Source organism: Bos indicus, chromosome 23 (assembly GCF_029378745.1).
Source record: "Bos indicus isolate NIAB-ARS_2022 breed Sahiwal x Tharparkar chromosome 23, NIAB-ARS_B.indTharparkar_mat_pri_1.0, whole genome shotgun sequence".
Classification (NCBI taxonomy): Eukaryota; Metazoa; Chordata; class Mammalia; order Artiodactyla; family Bovidae; genus Bos; species Bos indicus.
In genome coordinates this window covers 46691664-46712226 of record NC_091782.1, presented here as the reverse complement: position 1 = coordinate 46712226, position 20563 = coordinate 46691664, and the positions used below count along the sequence as shown (strand labels likewise).

The 20563-nt window shown below is 45.7% G+C and overlaps 2 protein-coding genes across 4 annotated transcripts in view; one reads left to right on the top strand and one right to left on the bottom strand.

The window, feature by feature from the left end:
• The window catches only part of ADTRP (androgen dependent TFPI regulating protein), a 67314-nt gene that overhangs the window by 3003 nt on the left and 43748 nt on the right, over window positions 1-20563 (bottom strand). For 2 of the 3 annotated variants that reach the window (XM_070778395.1, XM_070778393.1), the window contains one exon: window positions 9047-9198. In XM_070778395.1, coding sequence (XP_070634496.1) covers window positions 9047-9198 — 152 coding nt within the window. Of the gene's footprint in view, window positions 1-7185; window positions 8827-9046; window positions 9199-20563 lie in introns of those variants that run through there. The other variant, XM_070778394.1, reaches the window with a different exon arrangement.
• The window catches only part of TMEM170B (transmembrane protein 170B), a 211123-nt gene that overhangs the window by 161576 nt on the left and 28984 nt on the right, over window positions 1-20563 (top strand). The gene's annotated exons all lie outside the window — the stretch shown is intronic.

Sequence of the window (20563 nt, the reverse complement as noted above, 5' to 3'; positions counted from 1 at the left end):
CTGATACTGGGAGGGATTGGGGGCAGGAGGAAAAGGGGACGACAGAGGATGAGATGGCTGGATGGCATCACCGACTCGATGGACATGAGTTTGAGTGAACTCCGGGAGTTGGTGATGGATAGGGAGGCCTGGCGTGCTGCGATTCATGGGGTTGAAAAGAGTGGGACACAACTGAGCGACTGAACTGAACTGATGTTTTCACAATGCATAGCTGGTTTTTGTATATACATTGTAGTTTTTTGACTTGTGGTTACTGTGGACTTCATATATGCTGATCAGTAACTATATCCATTTATTTTAAACTGGTAGTCATTTTAGTTCAAACACGTCCTAAAGTTCAGCTCAGTTCAGTCGCTCAGTTGTGTCTGACTCTTTGCGACCTCATGGACTGCAGTGCACCAGGCCTCCCTGTCCATCACCAACTCCTGGAGCCTACTCAAACTCATGTCCATCGAGTCGGTGATGTCATTCAACCATCTTATCCTTTGTCATCCCCTTCTCCTCCTACCTTCAATCTTTCCCAGCATCAGGGTCTTTTCTAATGAGTCAGTTCTTCGCATCAGGTGGCCAAAGTATTGGCCTTCAGCTTCAGCATCAGTCTTTTCAATGAATATTCACATTCTAAAGGGTCTACATTTTCCCCCTCATCCCCATGTTTTGTGTTTTTGATGTCACATTTTATATCTTCATGTCTCTCCCTTCCCTGTTTATTGTAGTTGTAGCTTATTTTACCTTTTTATCTTTTAAGCTTCACGCTATCTTATGTCAGTGGTTGATCCACAGCCTTTACTATATATTTGCCTGTACTAGTAGGATTTTCCCCTTCCTATAATTTTATCTTTTTTTTTTATAGCCTTTTCATTTTTATTTAAAGACCACCCTGTAACACTTCTTATAAGATTGATTTCTCTCTCTCTCTCTCCATGCACTCCATTGTGTCCGACTCTGTGACGCCATGGACTGCCGCCTGCCAGGCTCCTCTGTCCATGGGATTTTCCAGGCAAGAACACGAGTGGGTTGCCATGATCTCCTCCAGGGGATCCAGGGGATTTTCCCTACCAAGGGATCAAATCCACGTCTCCTGCATGTCCTACAGTGGCAGGTGGATTCTTAACCAGGGAACCACCTGAGAAGTAAGATTGGTTTAGTACTGACGAGCTCTTGATTTTTTCTTGTCTGAGAAGCTTTTTATCTTCCCCTTAATTTTGAACCTTCCTGGGAGGAGTATCCTAGGTTGTGATTTTCCCCTTTAAGCACTTTACCTCTATCGTGCCACTCCCTTCTGAACTGCAAACGTTCTGCTACAAATCGGTTGACAGCCTTAGGCGGGTTCCCTCCTATGTGGAGCTGTTTTTCTCTTGCTGTCCTTAGACTTCTCTTTTTGTCTTTAACCTTGTCCATTTTAATCACGATATGTCTTGGTGGAAGTCCCTTTGAGTTCAACTTGCTTGGAATTCTCTGTGCTTCTGTACCTGGGCATCTGTTTCCTTCTTCAGGTTTGGAAAGTTTTCAACCATGATTTTATCAAATACAATTTATACTTTTTTTTTCTCTCTCTTCTTCTGGGAAACCCTAAGACGCAAATGTTAGTACAATTGATAATGTCCCAGAGGTCTCTTACACTATTCCCATTTTTTAAGTTTTCCTTTTTGCTCTTCTGCTTGGGCGATTTCCATTATTCTATCTTCCGGACTGCTTATGCATTGCTCAATATCACATAATCTCCTGCTCATGCGCTCTAGAGTATTTTTCATTTCAGTCATTGCATTTTTCAATTCTGACTGATTCTTTCCTGTATTTTCTAGTTCTTTGTTGAAATTCTTTTTGTGTTCATCTATTCTTTTCTCCAGTTTAGCATTCTTATTACTATTTCTTTGAATTCTTTGTCAGGTAAATTATTTATCTGTTTCATTAGCACTTTTTATTGTTTGTTTGTTGTTTCATTTAAAACATAGTCCTCTTGTCTTCTCATTTTGTTTAACTTTCTTTGTCTGTGTGAAGACAGGTGAAACAGATGCTCATCTCTGTCTTGAAGTCAAGTCCTGGTGTTAGATTCCCTTGGAGTCTGTGTGAGCCCATCAGCTCTGGTGAGAGAGCCGGCTTTGAAGTGAGCATGTCTTCATCCAGGATGTGCTGGTGCTCATGGCCTTGGTGGGTGGAAGGACTGGGGTTGGAGGGGCGAGAGCCGGAACCAGGTGCAAGCAGAGCTGCTTCTATGCTCAGTGACTGTCACTGCTCTGCTGGAGCGGGGCAGTGGCTGGGGGTATAGGGGCTGGAGCAGGGACCCCTGAGGGAGCTGGTTTCTCTCGGGTGTGATGGCAGTCCCATCTTGGTTTGGGACAAAGGCGGGGCCTAAGGCCTTGGGGCCCCACTTCAGTGCTGGTTTTACTTTCTCCCCCGTGTGTGCCCTCGGTTAGAGGCTGATGCCATGCCACTGAGCTGACCCCACCTCCACCCCTCCGCCCCCCAGAGGGGATCTGTCCTGCAGCAATGACACTCACCCTGCAGAGTGTGGGCAGGGATTCAAGAGCTGGTAATGGTTGCCTCCACCCAGGTCAGAGCAGGGCCAGGGGCCAGGCTGGCTCCATGCCCTCGAGTGTGCATACTCTCGCTGGCAATAGTGGCCTCTGCCTTAGAGGAGACCAGCACCACCAGAGCAAGAGGGGCTGGAGCCGGAGCCTGGTGCGGGCTGAGGGGCACCCCGAGGCGGTCCCCAAGCATTTTGCAACCAGTTGCCTCTGTGCTGTCGTTGGGAGGAAGCAGACCTGTGCATGACCTCCTTAAGAGTGGAGTCTCAGTCTCTTACAGCCCTCAGTAAACCCCACTGGTTTTCAAGCCAGCCAAGCGGGCTCATCTTCCCCATGTCAGATCCAAGGGCTGAGGTGCCTGATACACGGTTCAAAGTCCTCGTTCCGCAGGGAGGATCCCTTTGCCCGTGATATCTCCCCTGCCCCTGTGTCCCCCACCGGTGAGGGCAAGTCCTGAGCAGATTGCCTCTCCTCCCTCCTCCTCAGCTCTGCATGGATCTTTCTTTACAGCCTGGGTTGGAGAGTAGCTGCTCTGCTGTACTCTCGCTGAAATCAAGAGTCACCCTATATGTAGTTGTGGTTCTGATGTGTTCATGAGGGAAGGTGAGCCCGGCATCCTCCTACTAGCCCGTTTTGATCTCCTCCCATCCTGAATTATTTCAGTCCTCTCTTTATCCTCTGTTAGTACCAAGAAGTAGAGATATTTTAGGCCAAACATTTAACGTTCGTCTCATGCAAGATTCAAACCTTTTCTGCGGGCATGGTAAGGGAAACCACTCCTTTAGCCAACATCACTATGGACACATATGTAATTACACACCCTATTCTTTGTACAGTTGGAACACGGGATAAGTAAAATCAGACTATTTCAAAAAATTGACACCTATGTATCCACAATCATAAAAGCTACTGACAGACTTAGAGCTGAAAATCTGAAGAACATTTGTTGAGTTTCAGAGGCTTGGCTTGGAAAAGGGTGAGAAGGCAGATTGTTGGGGGGATATGAGGTGTTAGAAGAATGAGATTCGAACATAGATGAGTACAAGTCACAGTGTAGAAAGTAGAGGGGGGAGATGGAATTGAGAGCTGGCTGGAGAAATCCTCGAGGGAAAAGAGGCTGAGGAAGAGGGAGGAGTAATAATCCTGAATGGACTCTCTTAGAGCTTAGAGAGATGAAGTTAGGACAAGAAATGCAAAAAGGAGCTGTATTCTTCTTTTTGACTAAATGGTGCCCAGTGGGGTTATGCTTTATACATACATATGGAGTCAGCTCATGGTAGGATTCTTTTTTATGAAATGATCAGGGACAATATGCAAGATAGACAGACCTTATAACAAATGTCTTTGTGGATAAAACTGAGGGGATATACTAGATGGCCTCTAAGTAGCTTTCAACAATAAAATCTCCTTTAAATAAATCTGATCTATAGGAAATTATATTATAGGAAGACTTTAATATCATTCTGTCCAAGGCACCATCACAAGGTTACTTGGCCAGATTGGAATTTTCAGCTTATAAACTATCCTGGAGGGGAAAGAATCTGTGGTCTTGGGCCTTGACGAAGGATACGCCTGGCTCATAGCCCTCATGTGAATGTAAGGACAGGGAACATGGGCCACAGGTAAGCTGACCACCTCTCCAGCCACACCTACATATAAGAGGCTCTCCATTTTGACCTGGAGGCACATGGCCCCTTTCACACCTGATATATCTTGTGGGTTGTTGGGTTTTTCTTCCTGATGGACTTGTGTCCTGGCGTCAAAATCTTTATGTCTTATCAAGAAGGGGGAAAAACAAAAAGCAAAGTTAAATATTAAGTGGCAGAGAAGGGGTCCTGTGTTGGGACCCCATGACAGCCCCTCTCTCTGAGCATTCAGAGTGGCAGCAATCTGTCTAGAGCATCTCTAGGTGCTCAGACATGGTGAGCCAAGCTTTCAGTGATCTACCAAAGACTGCTTCCCCCGTTGGCTTTCGTCAGGGATGGAAATCCGTGTTCCACCTCACTCTGCCTGCAATGTAGAAAATGGCTCTTACCCAGTGGTTTTCTGGCCTCAATAACTGGCTCAGTGCTTGTCCACCCCTCTGTTCCATGACGCAGAAAAGCTAGTACAGGTCTGGGAATGAGATGGTAACAACTCAAGCAGGTTGGTCCTCTGGAACCTCGTGAGAGCGTTCCGAGCCACAGCATCTTTTTGAAGGCCAGTGGCACCTTCCTGCGGGCCTGATGGGGCTGTCTCCCTGGTGCCCAGGGCTTGCTCTCTGCATTTCTATACCCCTAGAGAATGCCACACACTTCCAAGTTTACATTTGATTCCTGGTGTCACTCATGGTTATTGCCCTTCTAAAGCTTCTCATTTTCACCTACTGACATGACACATGAGGAGGCAGAAAGTCCGTAGACATGACCATCATTACCAACAGCCTTCTCGTCCAAGCATCTGACCTGGGAAAACACCATATTGCACGAGGAAGCTGGTAGATACAATTGTCTCAGCTGGGAGGAGTCCAGCGTCCTGTGGCACATCGGGCCTTGTTCTCAGACCAGCAGTGTCTGTCTCTCTGGGGCACACGCTGGAAGGACAGAATTCCAAGCTTTTCTTTAGATCTCCTGAATGACAGTCTACATCTTAACAAGATCCTAATTTTAACAAGATTTTCAGGTGCATACAAGTTTGAGGGTCACTGTTCTGTGACAGTGGTTCTTGACCCTGAATATAAATTAAAATAACTGAGAAGTTTTGAAAAATACCCGTGCTACGTCCCCATCTCCATGGATAGATTTAATTGGTCTGGAGTGGGCTTGGGACTTAGTATTCTTAAAATTCCCCTAGTGATTTTATAAATCTATAGTCACATTTGAGCACGATTACTAGAGAGACACCTGCATATGACCTGGGTCCTAACTGATACTTCTTGATTACCTGGTGGCTGGCTGGTGACCTCCAGCCAGGGTAGCTCAGGATTTCAGTAGCAGAGATTCCAATTAATTTTAGCCTCCATTAGCCTGACCTCCCATTTCACTCTGGAAGTTCTCTAGGAACGACACTACCTCTGTCAATTTGCATTCTTAGGTGGTTGCTCCCACTCCATCCAGCGTTCTTGCCTGGAGAATCCCAGGGACAGAGGAGCCTGGTGGGCTGCCGTCTATGGGGTCGCACAGAGTCAGACACGACTGAAGCGACTTAGCAGCAGCAGCAGTAGGTGGTTGCTACTTTTAATCACCTTCAGCTGGGGAAACTGATAACATGTGCATGCCATTGCAGGAGATGATTGGAATATCCACACAGAAAAGAAGGTTACTGATTTTTCCTTGGTGAGAATGAAATTATTACAGCAATAGTAATACTGTAATTATTAGGGCAGTAGTGGCTAACCCTGTGTGCCAGACCCTGTTCTTGGCAGTTGACACTTCCCAAGTCATTTCTGATCCTCCAGAATCCCGTGAGAAGGGTACTAAAATTGTCTCCATGATGCGTAAGAGAAAACCAGAATGCAAGGACATGGAGTGCCTTGCCCAGGGTCATAGGTCTGTAAGTGGTGAGCCCGAGGGAGGAGCCCAGGCAATCAGGCACAGAAGTTTTCTCCTAACCACTGCCTCCCGCCGCATCATCAAAGCACTCCTCTGAATTTCTGTTCTCATCCAAGGAAGCTCAGGCTGTGGGAAAGGTCGGAAAGCAAGAGTGAGCCCTCAATTCGGATGGAATAGGTGGCTACTTACATGTTTCCATACATCCAGAACAGAGGGTTTGGAGAGGGACTCAGAGATAGAAGGATGTGTTGTTCAAGCCTGGCCAGGGTAAAACTCTGTTCACATGTGCACAGCAGGCATTAACCAGGACGGTCCTGGGCAAACGGAGATGAGCAATTGCCCTTCATACAGGTCATCTTATCACTGAGGACCTGAATGCATTAATGCAGATAGGTGAGCAAGAGTCAGGGCAGGGCCTGGCTCACAGAGACCCTTGTGAACCTTCTGAAGACTCGGATTTTCATCTGTCAATTGAGGAGGACTTACAGAGCTTTCAGGCTTCCCTGATAGCTCTATTTGTAAAGAACCTGCCTGTGATGCAGGCGACCCCAGTTCCATTCCAGGGTCAGGAAGATCCGCTACAGAAGGAATAGGCTACCCACTCCGGTATTCTTGGGCTTCCCTGGTGGCTCAGCTGGTAAAGAATCTACCTATGATGTGGGAGACCTGGGTTTGGTCCCTGGGTTGGGAAGATCCCCTGGAGAAGGGAAAGCCTACCCATTCCAGTATCCTGGCCTGGAGAATTCCATGGACTGTGTAGTCCATGGGGTTGCAAAGAGTCAGGCATGACCAGTGACTTTCACTTTTACTTTCTTTACAGGGCTTTCAGCAGAATAGGAAGTGAGAAATATTTTCACATATTTAGCTCTGTTTACTTGTAGATGATTTAAGTGTTCACTGGGGACATGGCTAGCTTCCCAGGTGGCTCGGTGGTAAAGAATCGGCCTACTAATGCAGGAGACTCAGTTTTGACCCCTGGGTCGGGAAGATTCCTTAGAGTAGGAAATGGCAACCCACTCCAGTATTCTTGCCTGGAAAATCCCATGGACAGAGGAGCCTGGTGGGCCACAGTCCATACCGTCCCAAACAATCAGACATGACAGAGTGAATGAACATGCAAGCCAGTGTTCACTGCCATTGGAATTTTATGTGATCTAATTTCTCTTTTAATTTCTTATTTAACCATTTATAATTAAGATCAGTTCAGAATATAACACATCCTATCCAATGCTACATAGAATTCATATAGAATACCCATTCTGCTCTTAAGGAGTTAAAAATCTAGAGAGAAGAGAGAAACACAGCCCCTGATGGGAGTGTCTGTTGCTAACATGAACATTCACACATGCATGATGCAAATGAGCGACCACATGTTGACACTAACTCGTTTGCTCACTGGGGCTTTCGTGGAAAACTGGATATAGTACTTAAACAATGAGGCTTATTAAAAGGGCTTTGTGTTGAAAACAGCAATTTCAATAATATGAATACAGTGAAAAAAATTTTTTTAATTCAATAAAATGTTTAAAAGTCACTGTAGACTGTCAATTTTAAAATTAATCCTATTGAACTCAATACAATTGATTTATAAAGTTATTGTTCTCTAAGCTCTGAGTAATCACTTTTTTCTCTGCACATTTTCTGCCAAGTTTTAAATGGATTAGTTTTCTTCCTTCCTTCCTTTCTTTCTTTCTTTTTTTTTTAATATAGATTTTGGGAAGGCATCAAAAATCTACCCAGAACTTCAGGAAGCCAAAACTAGTTAGAATCAGAAGTCAGCACATCTGAAATGTCAACACTTTTTTTTTTTTTTCTGGATAATTTCCTGTGATTTGAAATCCTGATTTTTGGGGTAATTTTTAGTATGTCATTTTTTTCTTTTAAAGTGTTTGCTTTCAAGGAGAATATTGCCTTTTAGGCTTTCTTAACCAGTTAAATTCTCCAAGAGTCGAAAATACGTGAGAAAGCCAAGTTGTATGCTTATTTCTCCAGGGTCTCAGTCCCCTCTCAGAAATATACACTCTTGTACTGAACCTTCTGAAATTGTTGGTTTTTCTTTTTAATTTTTTTGCATACACAGGCTTATGTTTTCACACCAGTTCATAGACTGGGCGGAAGATGCCACTTCTATTTTAATGGAACAGAATGGCTCGTGGGTGTGTGGTGGGGGCTTGTGTGTGACTCTTGCCTTCCTTATGTACAAAATCAGAGTGGAGTTCCCGCACGTCTCCTGGGGTAGGTAACAAATCATGGATATTTTGCAACCTGACTTTTCCATGGTTACTTTTCCAAAAGAAAATATTCTGGGGGTGGGAGCAGTGGGGGAAGCAGGGAGGAGAATGAAATCTTCCACTTTAAAACCAACTAAGTTAGGATTATTTTTTTGCTATGAAGAAGCAACGTGGTTCTGCTTACCTATAATTAGAAAGCTCAGCTCTCTGACATACTCACATTGCCTAAAACCTCCATCGAGAATTCTGATCTCAAGTACAGGGTGTGATTTTACCTGATGAACACTTTACTGAAGTCTGAGAAGCAACCTAGTGGGAGAGGGGTGGTAACTCTTTAGGGAAGGCACAGCTGAGGGTGGGAGGAGCTCAGAAGGTCATCTGGACCCATTTCAGTCGAAGAAGAAATCTTGACATTGAAGAGCTTGTGAATCTCAAGTCCCCACTAAGGGAGGGAGGTTCTGCGTCCATTTTTGCATGGAGGGGATGGTGACACTGTCCTCTTTGGATCCGAAGCTCTCTAAGCAAGATGGCGTTTAGCTGTAAAGTTAAATGAGGTGTTGTTTGGAGGAGCAGTGGGGGAGATAATTTGATGGGGTCTTTTGACAAAGTGGGAACCTCCCCCAGGCTTTTTCTTACTTTGGACAAAGGCATCAAACATTACTGCCTTCTGCTTTACTAGGGCATCCTTCTGTTTTCAGGAGGAGTAAAGACACATAACAAAGACATGTTTCTGTAGGTAAAAGAGAAATGAACTGACCCCACTTCCAGTGGTTGAGCTTCTCTCCAAATAGGTAGATGCCGATGGTAAAGATGTAGCTGAGAGAGAAGAAGGCTGCTAGACCCCCTGGGCTGAGTTTGGCAAACACAGGATATACCCATGTACCTGTCTCAGAGTAGATCCATAGGACCCTGCAAAAAATGACAAATCACAATGGTTAGGACAGCAGTGGGGAGAAAGCTGTAGTCCCTTCAAGACCAATGAGATCCTGGAGTCCAGGCAGAGGGAAAGAAGCCCCAGGGAACATTTTTTTTTTTAACAGCTGTGCTGTTTGCTGAAGCTACAGAAGTGAGTATTTCCTGGATAACTAGACTGTTTCATTGAGACCTTCTGTTTTATGCGCTGGGCTGGGCTATTTTACCCAATCCATTAAAATTCAACGATTATAAAAGAATATGGGAAAACATTGTACACATCATTAGCTAAACAAAATGTATAAGAACATGGATTATTTCTTCCCCTGAGAGATATGACCTGCTGAGACATTGAACTTGCTGAGATGGTGCCCAATATGCTCACTCTCAGCCAGACAAGTGGGGTTTGCTTTTCTGTACCTAAGAGTTAAATGTGGCTTTCCATTAGCTCCCCCAAGCCCGTTGGGGTAGGAGGGGCAGAGACTGAGCACTATTACTCTAATACAATAGGCCTGGGGTTTAATTGTTGGCCTCTATTTCAGCTTGGGGAAATAGCCGTGGGTAGAGTATTAAGTAGGAATGGATGGATCTCCAGGAGGCTCAGATTTTGCTCTTGTGAGGATAGAATATAAGTCATTTCTGTCAGCCAAGAGAAGGAAAAGAAATGCTGGGAGAGGAGCCGTGATGTCTAAGTGAAGCCTAAAAATGCAGTTTGCTGGAAACAAATTGCACCAGAAGATGCCAGAGTCTGAAATAACTCCTTAAATATGAGGAAGATGATGTAGCAGCTACAGTTTATACTTGGTTAAGAGTACAGAACGTGGCCCCAGGCTTCTGTGATTCAGATCCTAGCTCTGCTTCCTACTAGCCACGCTGCCTTCACTAATTTATTAAGCTTTCCTCTCCCCCTAAGCTCTGTGTAAAGTGGGGATGCACAGGGCATACACCTTATAAGGCTATTGTAAAGATTAAGGGCGTTAATTTAACACATGCAAATTACACACAACAGCGTCCGGCATATCATAATCATTCTATAAGAGTTTAAAAGCTTCTCTTCTCCGAGGGATGGCACAGTGGGCATGCCTCAGCAATTTCTTTATGGCTATTCATCCCTTGTAAAACTTAGCACAGCCTAGCTTATGCTTCAGAAACGATGTTCAGATTTGGATATCCCAGGGTGTCATAGGAGTTCAGATGGAGGAATGAAAATTATGCACTTAATTCAATTTTTAGAACCCAAGCGTTCTTGGTTGTTTCAAATACTTCGTCAAATGCTTTGTTGGAAGAGAGAAGCGCTAATATCAGGGCCAGGCCTAGGGTGAGGTGAGGGAGGTGAACAGAAGTTCATCTCTACGTATCAAAGGACACAACCAACAGGATATAAAAGGCAACTTACAGAATGGGGAAAATATTTACACATCATGCATCTGATACAAGATTGTTATCCAGAATATGCAAATATATAAAGAACTCTTAGAACTCAACAGGAGATAAAAAATCCAATGAAAAATGGAAAAAGGACTTGAATAGATCTTTCTATAAAGAAGATATACACATGGCCAGCAAATACAGGAAAAGGTGCTCAGTGTCACTAATCATTAGGGAAATATGAATTAAAACTGCAGTCAGATACTACCTTCATACTCATTAGACTGCCTTCTATAAAAAAAGAAAGAAAAAACATCAAGTGTTGTAGAGAATGTGCAGAAATTGGAACCCCTGGGCACTGTTGTTGACAGGAATGTAAAATGGTGTAACTGCTATCCGTATGGCAGTTCCTGAAAAAAATTAAACCTAGAATTATCATATGATCCAGCAATTCCAACTTCTGGGCACAGACTCAAAAGAATTGAAAGCAAGGACTCAGAGATATTTGTACTCCTATGTTCATACCAGCATTACTCACAATAATTAAAGTATGACAGCAACCCAAGTGTCCATTTAAGGATGAACAGATGAAGTGTGGTACAGGTATACACACACAATGAAATATTATGCAACCCTTGCATGTATGTGTGCTAAGTCATTTCAGTTGTGTCCGACTCTTTGCAACCCTATGGACTGTAGCCCGCCAGGCTCCTCTGTCTATGGGATTGTCCAGGCAAGAATACTGGAGTGGGTCGCCATGCCCTCCTCCAGGGGATCTTCCCGACCTAGGGATCAAACCCACATCTCTTAAGTCTCCTGCATTGCAGGCAGATTCTTTACTGCTTGAGCCACCGGGGAAGCCCTATGCAACCCTCAAAAGGGAGGAAATCCTGACATGTGCTACAACATGAATGGAACTTGAGGATACTAGGTAAGATAAGCCAGTCACAAAGGGAAAAATACTGTATGATTCCACTTACATGAAGTACTTAGGGTCATCAAACGGATAGACCAAGCAGAATGGGGCTGAGGGAGGAGGGAATGGGGAGTTTCTGTGTAAGGAGTACAAAACTTCAGTTTGGGAAGAAAAGCATTCTGGAAAAGGATAGTGGTGATGGGTGCACAGCAGTGAGAATGTCTTTAGTGCCACTAAACGGTGTCCTCGAAATGGTAAATTGCATGCTGTGTGTGTGTCGTTCTGGCCCTGCTGGTGCTGCTCTGCTGCCCTGGACTTGTCTAGATGCTGCTCTCATGTCCTCAGAACAGGACAATAACAATAACAGTTATTAGCGCTATGACTAATGCTGGAATTCTGTGACACGTGTGTCCCGTGGGTGCATTCTAGAAGGACACCCATGACACTTCTTTCCTTCCTGGCTGCATGACAGGACAGAGGAAGGGACAGAAAGGAACATTTTAGGGACAGAAAGCAAATACCCTCAAGTACCTAGGGCCAGGCGTTTGGGGTCGGTGAGGAGCTCCAAACAGACTCCAAACGGGTTGCATTAATTTGCTTGCTTTGTTTATTTCCTAGAGTTGAAGTTAGGGCTTCCTAGTTTCCATGCACATTTACATAAGATAGTCTACAAATAAGGACGTTTTCCTAGAGGCCTGGAAAGTTTCTGTTTATTTACTTTTTGTTTCCTCCAGAGTAAGGTTTGTAAAGGAAATTTCCTGAGGTAAGTTAACGAAGTCTGTGCTTTCCCAGAGAAGGTGCAGAGAAAGTTGTAAGTGTGATAACTGACAGCGGGGAAAGTAATGCAAATACAAATAGAGTGTCAGGGGAGATGGCAGTCAATTTAATGCAGGGCGGTCTGCAGAGAGGCTTGAGTGCAGAGATAGTCATGGTCAGGTGCTATTACCTCTTTATGGCTTGCCAGAATATATGTAAAAAGGGAAGAGAGAGAGGGAGGGAGAGGCGGAAGGAGAGGGTGGAAGTTGGGAGGCGTGGGGGAGGGGAAAGGCACTCAGCCTGCATGCAGCTGAACCCTCCTGGTCCTCCCCCCATCAGTGTTAGGTCCTCCCTGGTGGGGGTGGTGGTGATGGTTTAGTTGCTCAGTCGTGTCCAACTCTTGTGACGCCATGGGCTGCAGCCTGTCAGGCTCCTCTGTCCGTGGGATTTTCAAGGCAAAAGAATACTCCAGTGGATTGCCATTTCCTTCTCCAGGGCCGACCCAGGAATCGAACTCAGGTCTCCTGCATTGCAGGCAGATTCTTTGCTGAGCTATGAGGGAAGTCCCAGGTCCTTCCTAGCTGCCAATCTGATCCCACGGAATCCTATTTAGGTATTTCTGCAGGGCACTCATTTCATGATTTCAATCCAGGATCCTCCGTTCCATCTACTTTCCACACCGCAGCAACTCAATAATGTCTCTAAAAGAAAAATACCTATTCCCGGTGCTCCCCCTCCTCCCAGGGGATCCACATTGATTTAGGAAAAAGCCCACACTCCTCCCCCAGCCTACCTGGCCCTGCCCTGTCCACCCGTCCACCCACCCATCCTCAGATCCGCAGCCCGACCATTGCGGACCCATTTCTGTTTCTTGAATGGACCAAGCTCTGCAGCTTCTGCATCCTGCTATGGTCTCTGGAACAACTCAGATCTTCACCCTTCCAAGGACACACTTCTTACTCTGTCCCTAGCTGAATCTTCCTCACGTTTGAATTTTAACTTAAAAGTTCGTTTCTCCAGAAAAAGTTTCCTGCCCATTCTTCCCACAACCCACATCCGATTAGGTTGCCATGCCGTGTGCTTCCCCGACCATGAATTTACCCTGCCCTCATATTTGTCTGTCTTCCTTCAGGGCTTCTGGGAGCTCTATGAGGATGGGGATTTTATCTGATATGTGTTATCTGTTTCCCAAGTTCCTTATTTTTAAATAAATGGCTGTTGAGGGGGCACCACGAGCACCAGTGTTTCCTTTTAAGCTGTTCGCTGTGGCTTCTACAGGCAGGCCTTGGCTGCTGACGCAGCAAGAACACCACAGAAGTGTAAACAGTAGCCTTCCAAATAGTAGTTAATTGGCCACTCACTTTATTAATACTTTGAAGAGGCCAATGCTTCTGACCCTCAGTTCGGCAAAGAATACTGTATGTGGAGCTGTCTGCCACGTGAATCTATGTGAGTCAGGCTAGGAGGGCATAAAGTGGTAGCCAAACATTAATCTTTTATAATCTCCTCATCCTAAATCTTGTAGCATCAAATGATGATCATGAAATTTGTATTTTCTGTGTCTTATCAATAGTGGAAGTCTGTTGGGTTAGAGGTTAGTAGATAACTAGTGGTTTGGTCGGCTGCAGGCACATAATTCTCAACGTTTTAATTCTCATGACATATCTTTCGAGACCAGCAGAATAAACAGAATGGTAGGATCCTCTGGTTCCATGTTTTCATAGACTTCATAAGTAACCCTGTGAGAGGGTCACAGTTACATCTGATGCCAGAAAGCAAGCACAGTCTGCATTTACATTTTGTGAATAAATTCGACAAGTTAGCAGAGGACTTTCTGCACTGAAGATGCCCCTGAGAACTTGTTCCCTGGTGACTCCTTAGCATGGGGGTGGAGCTGGTACTGACTTCGAAACTCCTGCCTCAGTTCACCTATCTGTCCAGGGTTTCTGTTCCTGACGAAATACGAAGGATGATTGCTTCCCGGGTGGTTCAGTCAGTAAGAATCCGTCTGCTGTGCAGGAGACCCGGGTTTGATCCCTGCGTCAGGAAGAAAATGGAGAAGAAAATGGCAACCCACTCCAGTATTCTTGCCTAGAGAATTCCATGGACAGAGGAGCCTGGCGGGCTACAGTCCATGGAGTCACAAAGAGTCAGACATGACTGAGCTACACTTTCACTTTCCTAGCTTTAATAACTACAAGAGTTAAATTTTTTTTTAATATAAAGTTGTGAAGTTCTACTAGTGTCCTAAAAATAAATTTCCTGCATGATTTACTTTCAAATAAGCAAAAAACAGAAATAAATAAATAAATTTTTTAAAAAGGAGTGAAAAGAAACTGTGAAGCTAGAGTGTTAGATAAACAGTTTACCTGGGTGGGTGTTTAAAATACCAGCATTAATGTGAGTTGTTGGGGGTGGCAGCCTCTTCATAGCATTTAAAACTGTTGCCCACCTTCGCTGGAAGGCTCCCTTCTGCCTCAAAGATTCCTCTTCCCTCAGGGCCATGGGGTTCTCTCATGTTCCTGGTTTTCTACCATCTGGTCATTCTTGGTACTTTGCGGCCCCTTCTGCCTCTTGGAGGAGGGTGTTTCCTTAGCCTTTGCTGCCCACTTCCTCCTCTTCCCTCTGTCGTCTCTTGAGAAACCTCATCCCACCACGGGGCTCCACTTCCTGCATCTCCACAGTCCCACCTCCTTGGAGACTGCCAGATCTGCATTTCCAATTGCAAGTTCCTCTAGACAAGTGGCTCATCTTTGATTGAAGATTTAGAGTTGTCTTTAGGGCATTAGTCACTCGGCCATGTCCGACTCTTTGTGACTCCATGGACTAAATGTAGTCCACCAGTCTCCTCTGTCCATGAAATTCTCCAGGCAAGAATACTAGAGTGGGTAGCCATTCCTTTCTCCAGGGGCTTTTCCCGACACAGTGATTGAACCTAGGTCTTCTGCATTGCAGGCAGATTCTTTACCATCTGAGCCATCAGGCTGAGTCCAGAGTTGCCTTGGGCATTCTAAAAATTCTGATGCCCAGGACATATCCTGAACCAATTAAACCAGAATCTTCTGGAATGGGACCAAGATATAGGCTTTCAAATTGGCTTTTTAACATCATGCTGCTAAGTCACTTCAGTCGTGTCTGACTCTGTGCAACCCCATAGATGGCAGCCCACCAGGCTCCCCCATCCCTGGGATTCTCCAGGCAAGAACACTGGAGTGGGTTGCCATTTCCTTCTCCAATGCATGAAAGTGAAAAGTGAAAGGGAAGTTGCTCAGTTGTGTCCGACCCTCAGTGACCCCATGGACTGCAGCCTTCCAGGCTCCTCCATCCAAGGGATTTTCCAGGCAAGAGTACTGGAGTGGTACCCCAAAACTATTTGTTTTCTAATGTCTCCATATCTTTTAATGGAATCACCATCTTCCCAGTTCACCAGCTGAAAATCCTGAGTATTCTCCTTGATTTTTTCTTTTCATTAGCCTATTACACACCAATCAATCCATAAAACCCCATTCTGTTCCACCAACAATATGTCTCAGGTATGTCCCTCGTTCCTAATTGTACAGCTATATCCATTTTCAACCTCTTCTTATCTCTCACTTTTGTAACAGGCATTTTGGGTGAACAGGAACTGAGATTTGCACAGGAAGCATGAAAAGTGTAGACACTCATTTCCATGCCTAGCCCTCCATTTCCATTCCTCTTCAATTTGCATGCAGGCTGACCTGGATCCCAGATGTTGATAACAGGGGAAGCTGTGTGGCATCTTTATATTTATTTTCCTATATTAATTTACATGAGGGCTAAGGAGTTCTTCTGTGGAAAATGAGGCTAGGATTCCGACCCCAACTTTGTAGGCTGTAAAACAATGGTGCCATCTAGATGGTCCTGGACTAAGGTCACATCTCAGGAAAGGGTCACAGTGGCTCTGGGAGGGAATTTACACAGTGCAGTAGAAGGGGTAGGAGAGGGTTGTTGGCGCGTGTATAACGTGGAGGCTGGTCCTGGAACTCAGCTCAGTTCGCCCTTCTGGCAGTTTCTAATGTCTTCTCTGGGAAGATGTCTATGTGTGTAACTGTGTAAACGGGTGCAGAAACTTAGAGGGTTATTACACTAGGAGTGACCAGACAGCTCTGCTCTGGGCCCTCACCCAAGTGAGCACAGAACAGAAGATAGGAATCATTTCTTTCCCCGTAAGAACTGCAGTTGAGCAGTGACTTTACAGATCTCTCTCCCCAGGCTGGGGTATAGCTGCACAGCTGTGTGACACTTGCGCCTGGCGTGGAATACCTGACACCCTGGCAGAGACACCTACTGCATCAGCAGACTTCTGGTCCATCAAGAGCAAGGTGTCGGCGCACTGCAGGCCAGCTGGGGCTGCTGCAGTAGCAGCAGCAGCATCCTCCTTCTGCCAGCAGTGGAGACTGGCCTGGGGCTGCTGCAGTAGCAGCAGCAGCATCCTCCTTCTGCCAGCAGTGGAGACTGGCCTGGGGCTGCTGCAGTAGCAGCAGCAGCATCCTCCTTCTGCCAGCAGTGGAGACTGGCCTGGGGCTGCTGCAGTAGCAGCAGCAGCATCCTCCTTCTGCCAGCAGTGGAGACTGGCCTGGGGCTGCTGCAGTAGCAGCAGCAGCATCCTCCTTCTGCCAGCAGTGGAGACTGGCCTGGGGCTGCTGCAGTAGCAGCAGCAGCATCCTACTTCTGCCAGCAGTGGAGACTGATGGGTGGGGGCAGTGTGGGCTGGGACAGTGGTGGGGGCGGTAAGCTGACCTTAAGGCAGGTCCCAGTGGGGTGTTGAATCCCAGAGGTTGGGTACTGTGACTTTACAGTCTGTGAGGGAGAGGAACGCCCAGGACAGTGTACACAGGGCCATGTGTGAACACTCACTGAGTTGTTAAGATCCCTCAGAGATGGCAGTCTTGGAGGACTAGACCCCTTGCAGAAGGATGTTCCAAGCGTCCAGACGCTGCAATTGTGAAATATCCATGGATGTAGAATAAACTATTGTGACTGAACTGGATGACTTCAGAGCATTCTGGATGGCTTTTTATTTGGATATTGCTTGATTCTTGCTTTCCACGTCTTGCCGCTTCAATCCATTATAGGTACAGTTGTCAGGATAGTTTTTTTAAAGCCTGACTCTCTGGCCAAGTTATAATTCTCACTCCTAATGCCACGGCAAACAAACAGCAGCAACGGGCACATCTCATGTAGTCTATACCCTCCAGCCTGCCATCTGCAAGACTGTGAGAGGGCAGTTTCAGGGTCATTTCCTGTTAGTTTCTTTCACTTGTAGGTCCGGCTAAAGTGAAACCATTGCTTTAATGGGATCTGTGTCCTCTTGGCTTTGCGATTGTGCTGTGTTGTTCAGTTTCTATTTTTTTTTTTTTTTTGCTGCTCCAACCCAGCCAGTCCTTGAGGGCCCAGATCCAACGACACCTTTGATGAAGTCCTTCCCACACGGCCCAGCCAGACGTAACCGCTTCCTCCTTGTGTTCCTGTTGGCTCCTCATACTTGTTATGACAGTTTATCACTTCCCATCTTGTGTTCTTATAATTTGCATGCATGGCTCATCTCCACTTATTAAGAACAAACCCCCTCCCGGCTGGGGCTTGGCCTTATATAGCTTTGCTTTCCCCAGCAGGGCCAGTCCTGTGTTAGGGGAAATATTTGTTCAATAAAAGAGTGAATAAAAGCCAGCAGTAGGAACATTTCTGTTTTCCTGCTCTTCAGCACAGCCTCACAGAGACCTAGGTGATGTGTTCCGGGGTGAGAGAGAAGGGTGGAGTGAGTGAGCTACCATATTTATAGATGACTAATGCTTTCCAAAGGAAATGAAAGATTTACAGTTATTACTACATTGCAAAGCTTTATTTTCCCTCTTCGGGGTCAACCCTCCAATTTTGCAATCTGAAAAATAACAAAAAAGCAAGTGCCACATAGGAGGCCGTCCCCATGGTCTTGGGGACTATTTTTAAGTCATTGTAACATGGTTTCAGCAGAGAAATGCTTCCCCGGGTCAGGGCTGTTTCCATTTTTTTGACTCATGTTGGTTTCCCACGCTCTCTCTGGCCCGGGACCATATTCTTTACCTCATTCCTGCTATGTGGTTTCCCTATTTGAGCATCCAAATGGACACGCCTGACAAATGACCCTAAAATATCTCCATGGATATCCACAGTCTGTGGGACTTGTTGATGGTCATCTGTGGCCGAGAAGGCCCATGTAGCCCCCAGGGTGTTACGTAAGGGTGGAGGCAGCTGGCAGCAATGAGTCTGAGCTCCTCTGGTGAGGGAACAGCCAGAGTGGGGAGCTGTCAAGAAGGAGGGCAGCGTATAAAGCCGGTATACAGGTGCCTTTGGTGCACTCCAGCAAAAATGAGGCCTACGGGCCAGAGTGCTGATTTTGTACTTCCTTAACGAGTTGTTGTTTCATCACTAAATTGTGTCCTCTCTTTCATGACCTCATGGACTGTAACCCACCAGGCTCCTCTGTCCGTGGGATTTCCCCGGCAAGAATACTGGAGCAGGTTGCTATTTCCTTCTCCAGAGGATCTTCCCGACCCAGGGGTCGAACTCCCATCTCTTGCATTGGCAGGCAGCTTGCTTACCAGTGAGCCACCTGGGAAGCCCCTCATTAATAATAAGAAAACCCAAATCCCAAAACACTTCAACTCCCTGTCAGGGTCCACCTGCCTACATTCCTGCTGGTGATAAGGCTCCGTCCCTTCCCTTCATTTGCTCTATTATTTCGCTGTAACCTACAGTTTGAGCACAGACCTGAGAAGGACTTCATGCAAGCTTTTAGACTCTAGAGATGATGGTAAGATTGTTTGCATTCTCACCCCTCCAGCATTTAGTAGCGTATATTTTACACCGTGTTAGTCCAGGCTTCTCTGTCCGTGGGATTCTCCAGGCAAGAATACTGGAGTGGGTTGCCATTCTCCAGGGGATCTTCCAGACTCAGGGGTCGAACCTGGGTATCCCACATTGCAGGCAAATTCTTTACCATCTGAAGTGCCAGGGAAGCCCCAAACAGGGAGTGAACAAAATACTTGGCCATCTGAATACACTGAAAAGAGAACTGGATTTGAAAGTCCTTGATTTAAGTCTCAGCTTTGATTTTCCCTCGCCATGTGACCTTGGCCATGTCATTTAACCCGCTGAGCCTTCCATCACCCACCCTCTCTGATTCTGTTTGCAGACTGATTGATATCATCATCTGTAAGCCAACATCAACTCTCCAGAGTTACTGCAAATGCCACAAACTGGCTTCCCTGTCTTGTTCCTCTTTAATTTACACACTTTTCAGCCAGAATCATCTTTCTAGTCATCTTTCTTCCACAAGCCACGTTATTTCACCTGTCTGTGAAAACTTTCACAGAGAAAACCCCCTCCGTTCAGAAGTCTGAACCCACTGATGTGAATTCTTGATCTAATTCCTCCCTGTCTTCCAGTTCAGCCATGCCCTCAGCTCCTCTAGCCTTTCGGGTATTCCCTTCCCTCTGCCTGACTGTCTTTTCCACTTCACTGTTGACTTAACATCAGACACCGCCTCCTTTGAGAAGCCAGTCCTCGACATTCTCCAGCACCCTGTGCTTATCCCTCTGAGAGTCTCATCACCCTGTTTGACCATCGTCTCTTTTCCTTTCTCTGTCTCGGGCAGTTCTTGAAGGCAACCTGGTATCTTGTACATCTCCGTGTCCTCATACCTTTTGCTCAATGCCTGGCATTGAGGAATAAGTGCCTTCTTGTTATACCTCCTTTCTCCAACACCCACGTTCCCTGCATGTCAGAGTACATGCCCGGGCAGCTATGAGCCAAACCCTCTTGACCATTGCATTTCATCTTTACAGGCATCACAGTTTTCTCCAAATACTAGTGGCCTCAGGTGCTCTTTGACCTCCTTGGTTTCTGAGGAGAAAGAGTGAGGGTAGATATGAGGATTGATTATCAACCCCCAAGTCCTTAGGCAGAAAAAAATTAATAAACCAAAAATGCTATCTTATATACAAAGTCTAAAAGTTACCCTTGGCAAGAAAGAATAAAATCAGCTGAAAGTCCACCAAAAAAAAAAAAAAAGCCAGTATGGAAATGCATGTGCGTAATCAACCAGCTACCATCCTGCTTCTTCTCAACACACACAAGAGGAAAAAATGTATCTTTTATGCATATGCTTACCCCACCCCAGGTCCTAGATATTCTGTAGTTAGGGATTTATTTCTTTGGTTAAGCCAGGCTTGGAAAATACACAGCACATGTCCCACCACTCTCCAGTTCAGTTCAGTTCAGTCGCTCAGTCGTGTCTGACTCTTTGCGACCCCCATGAAT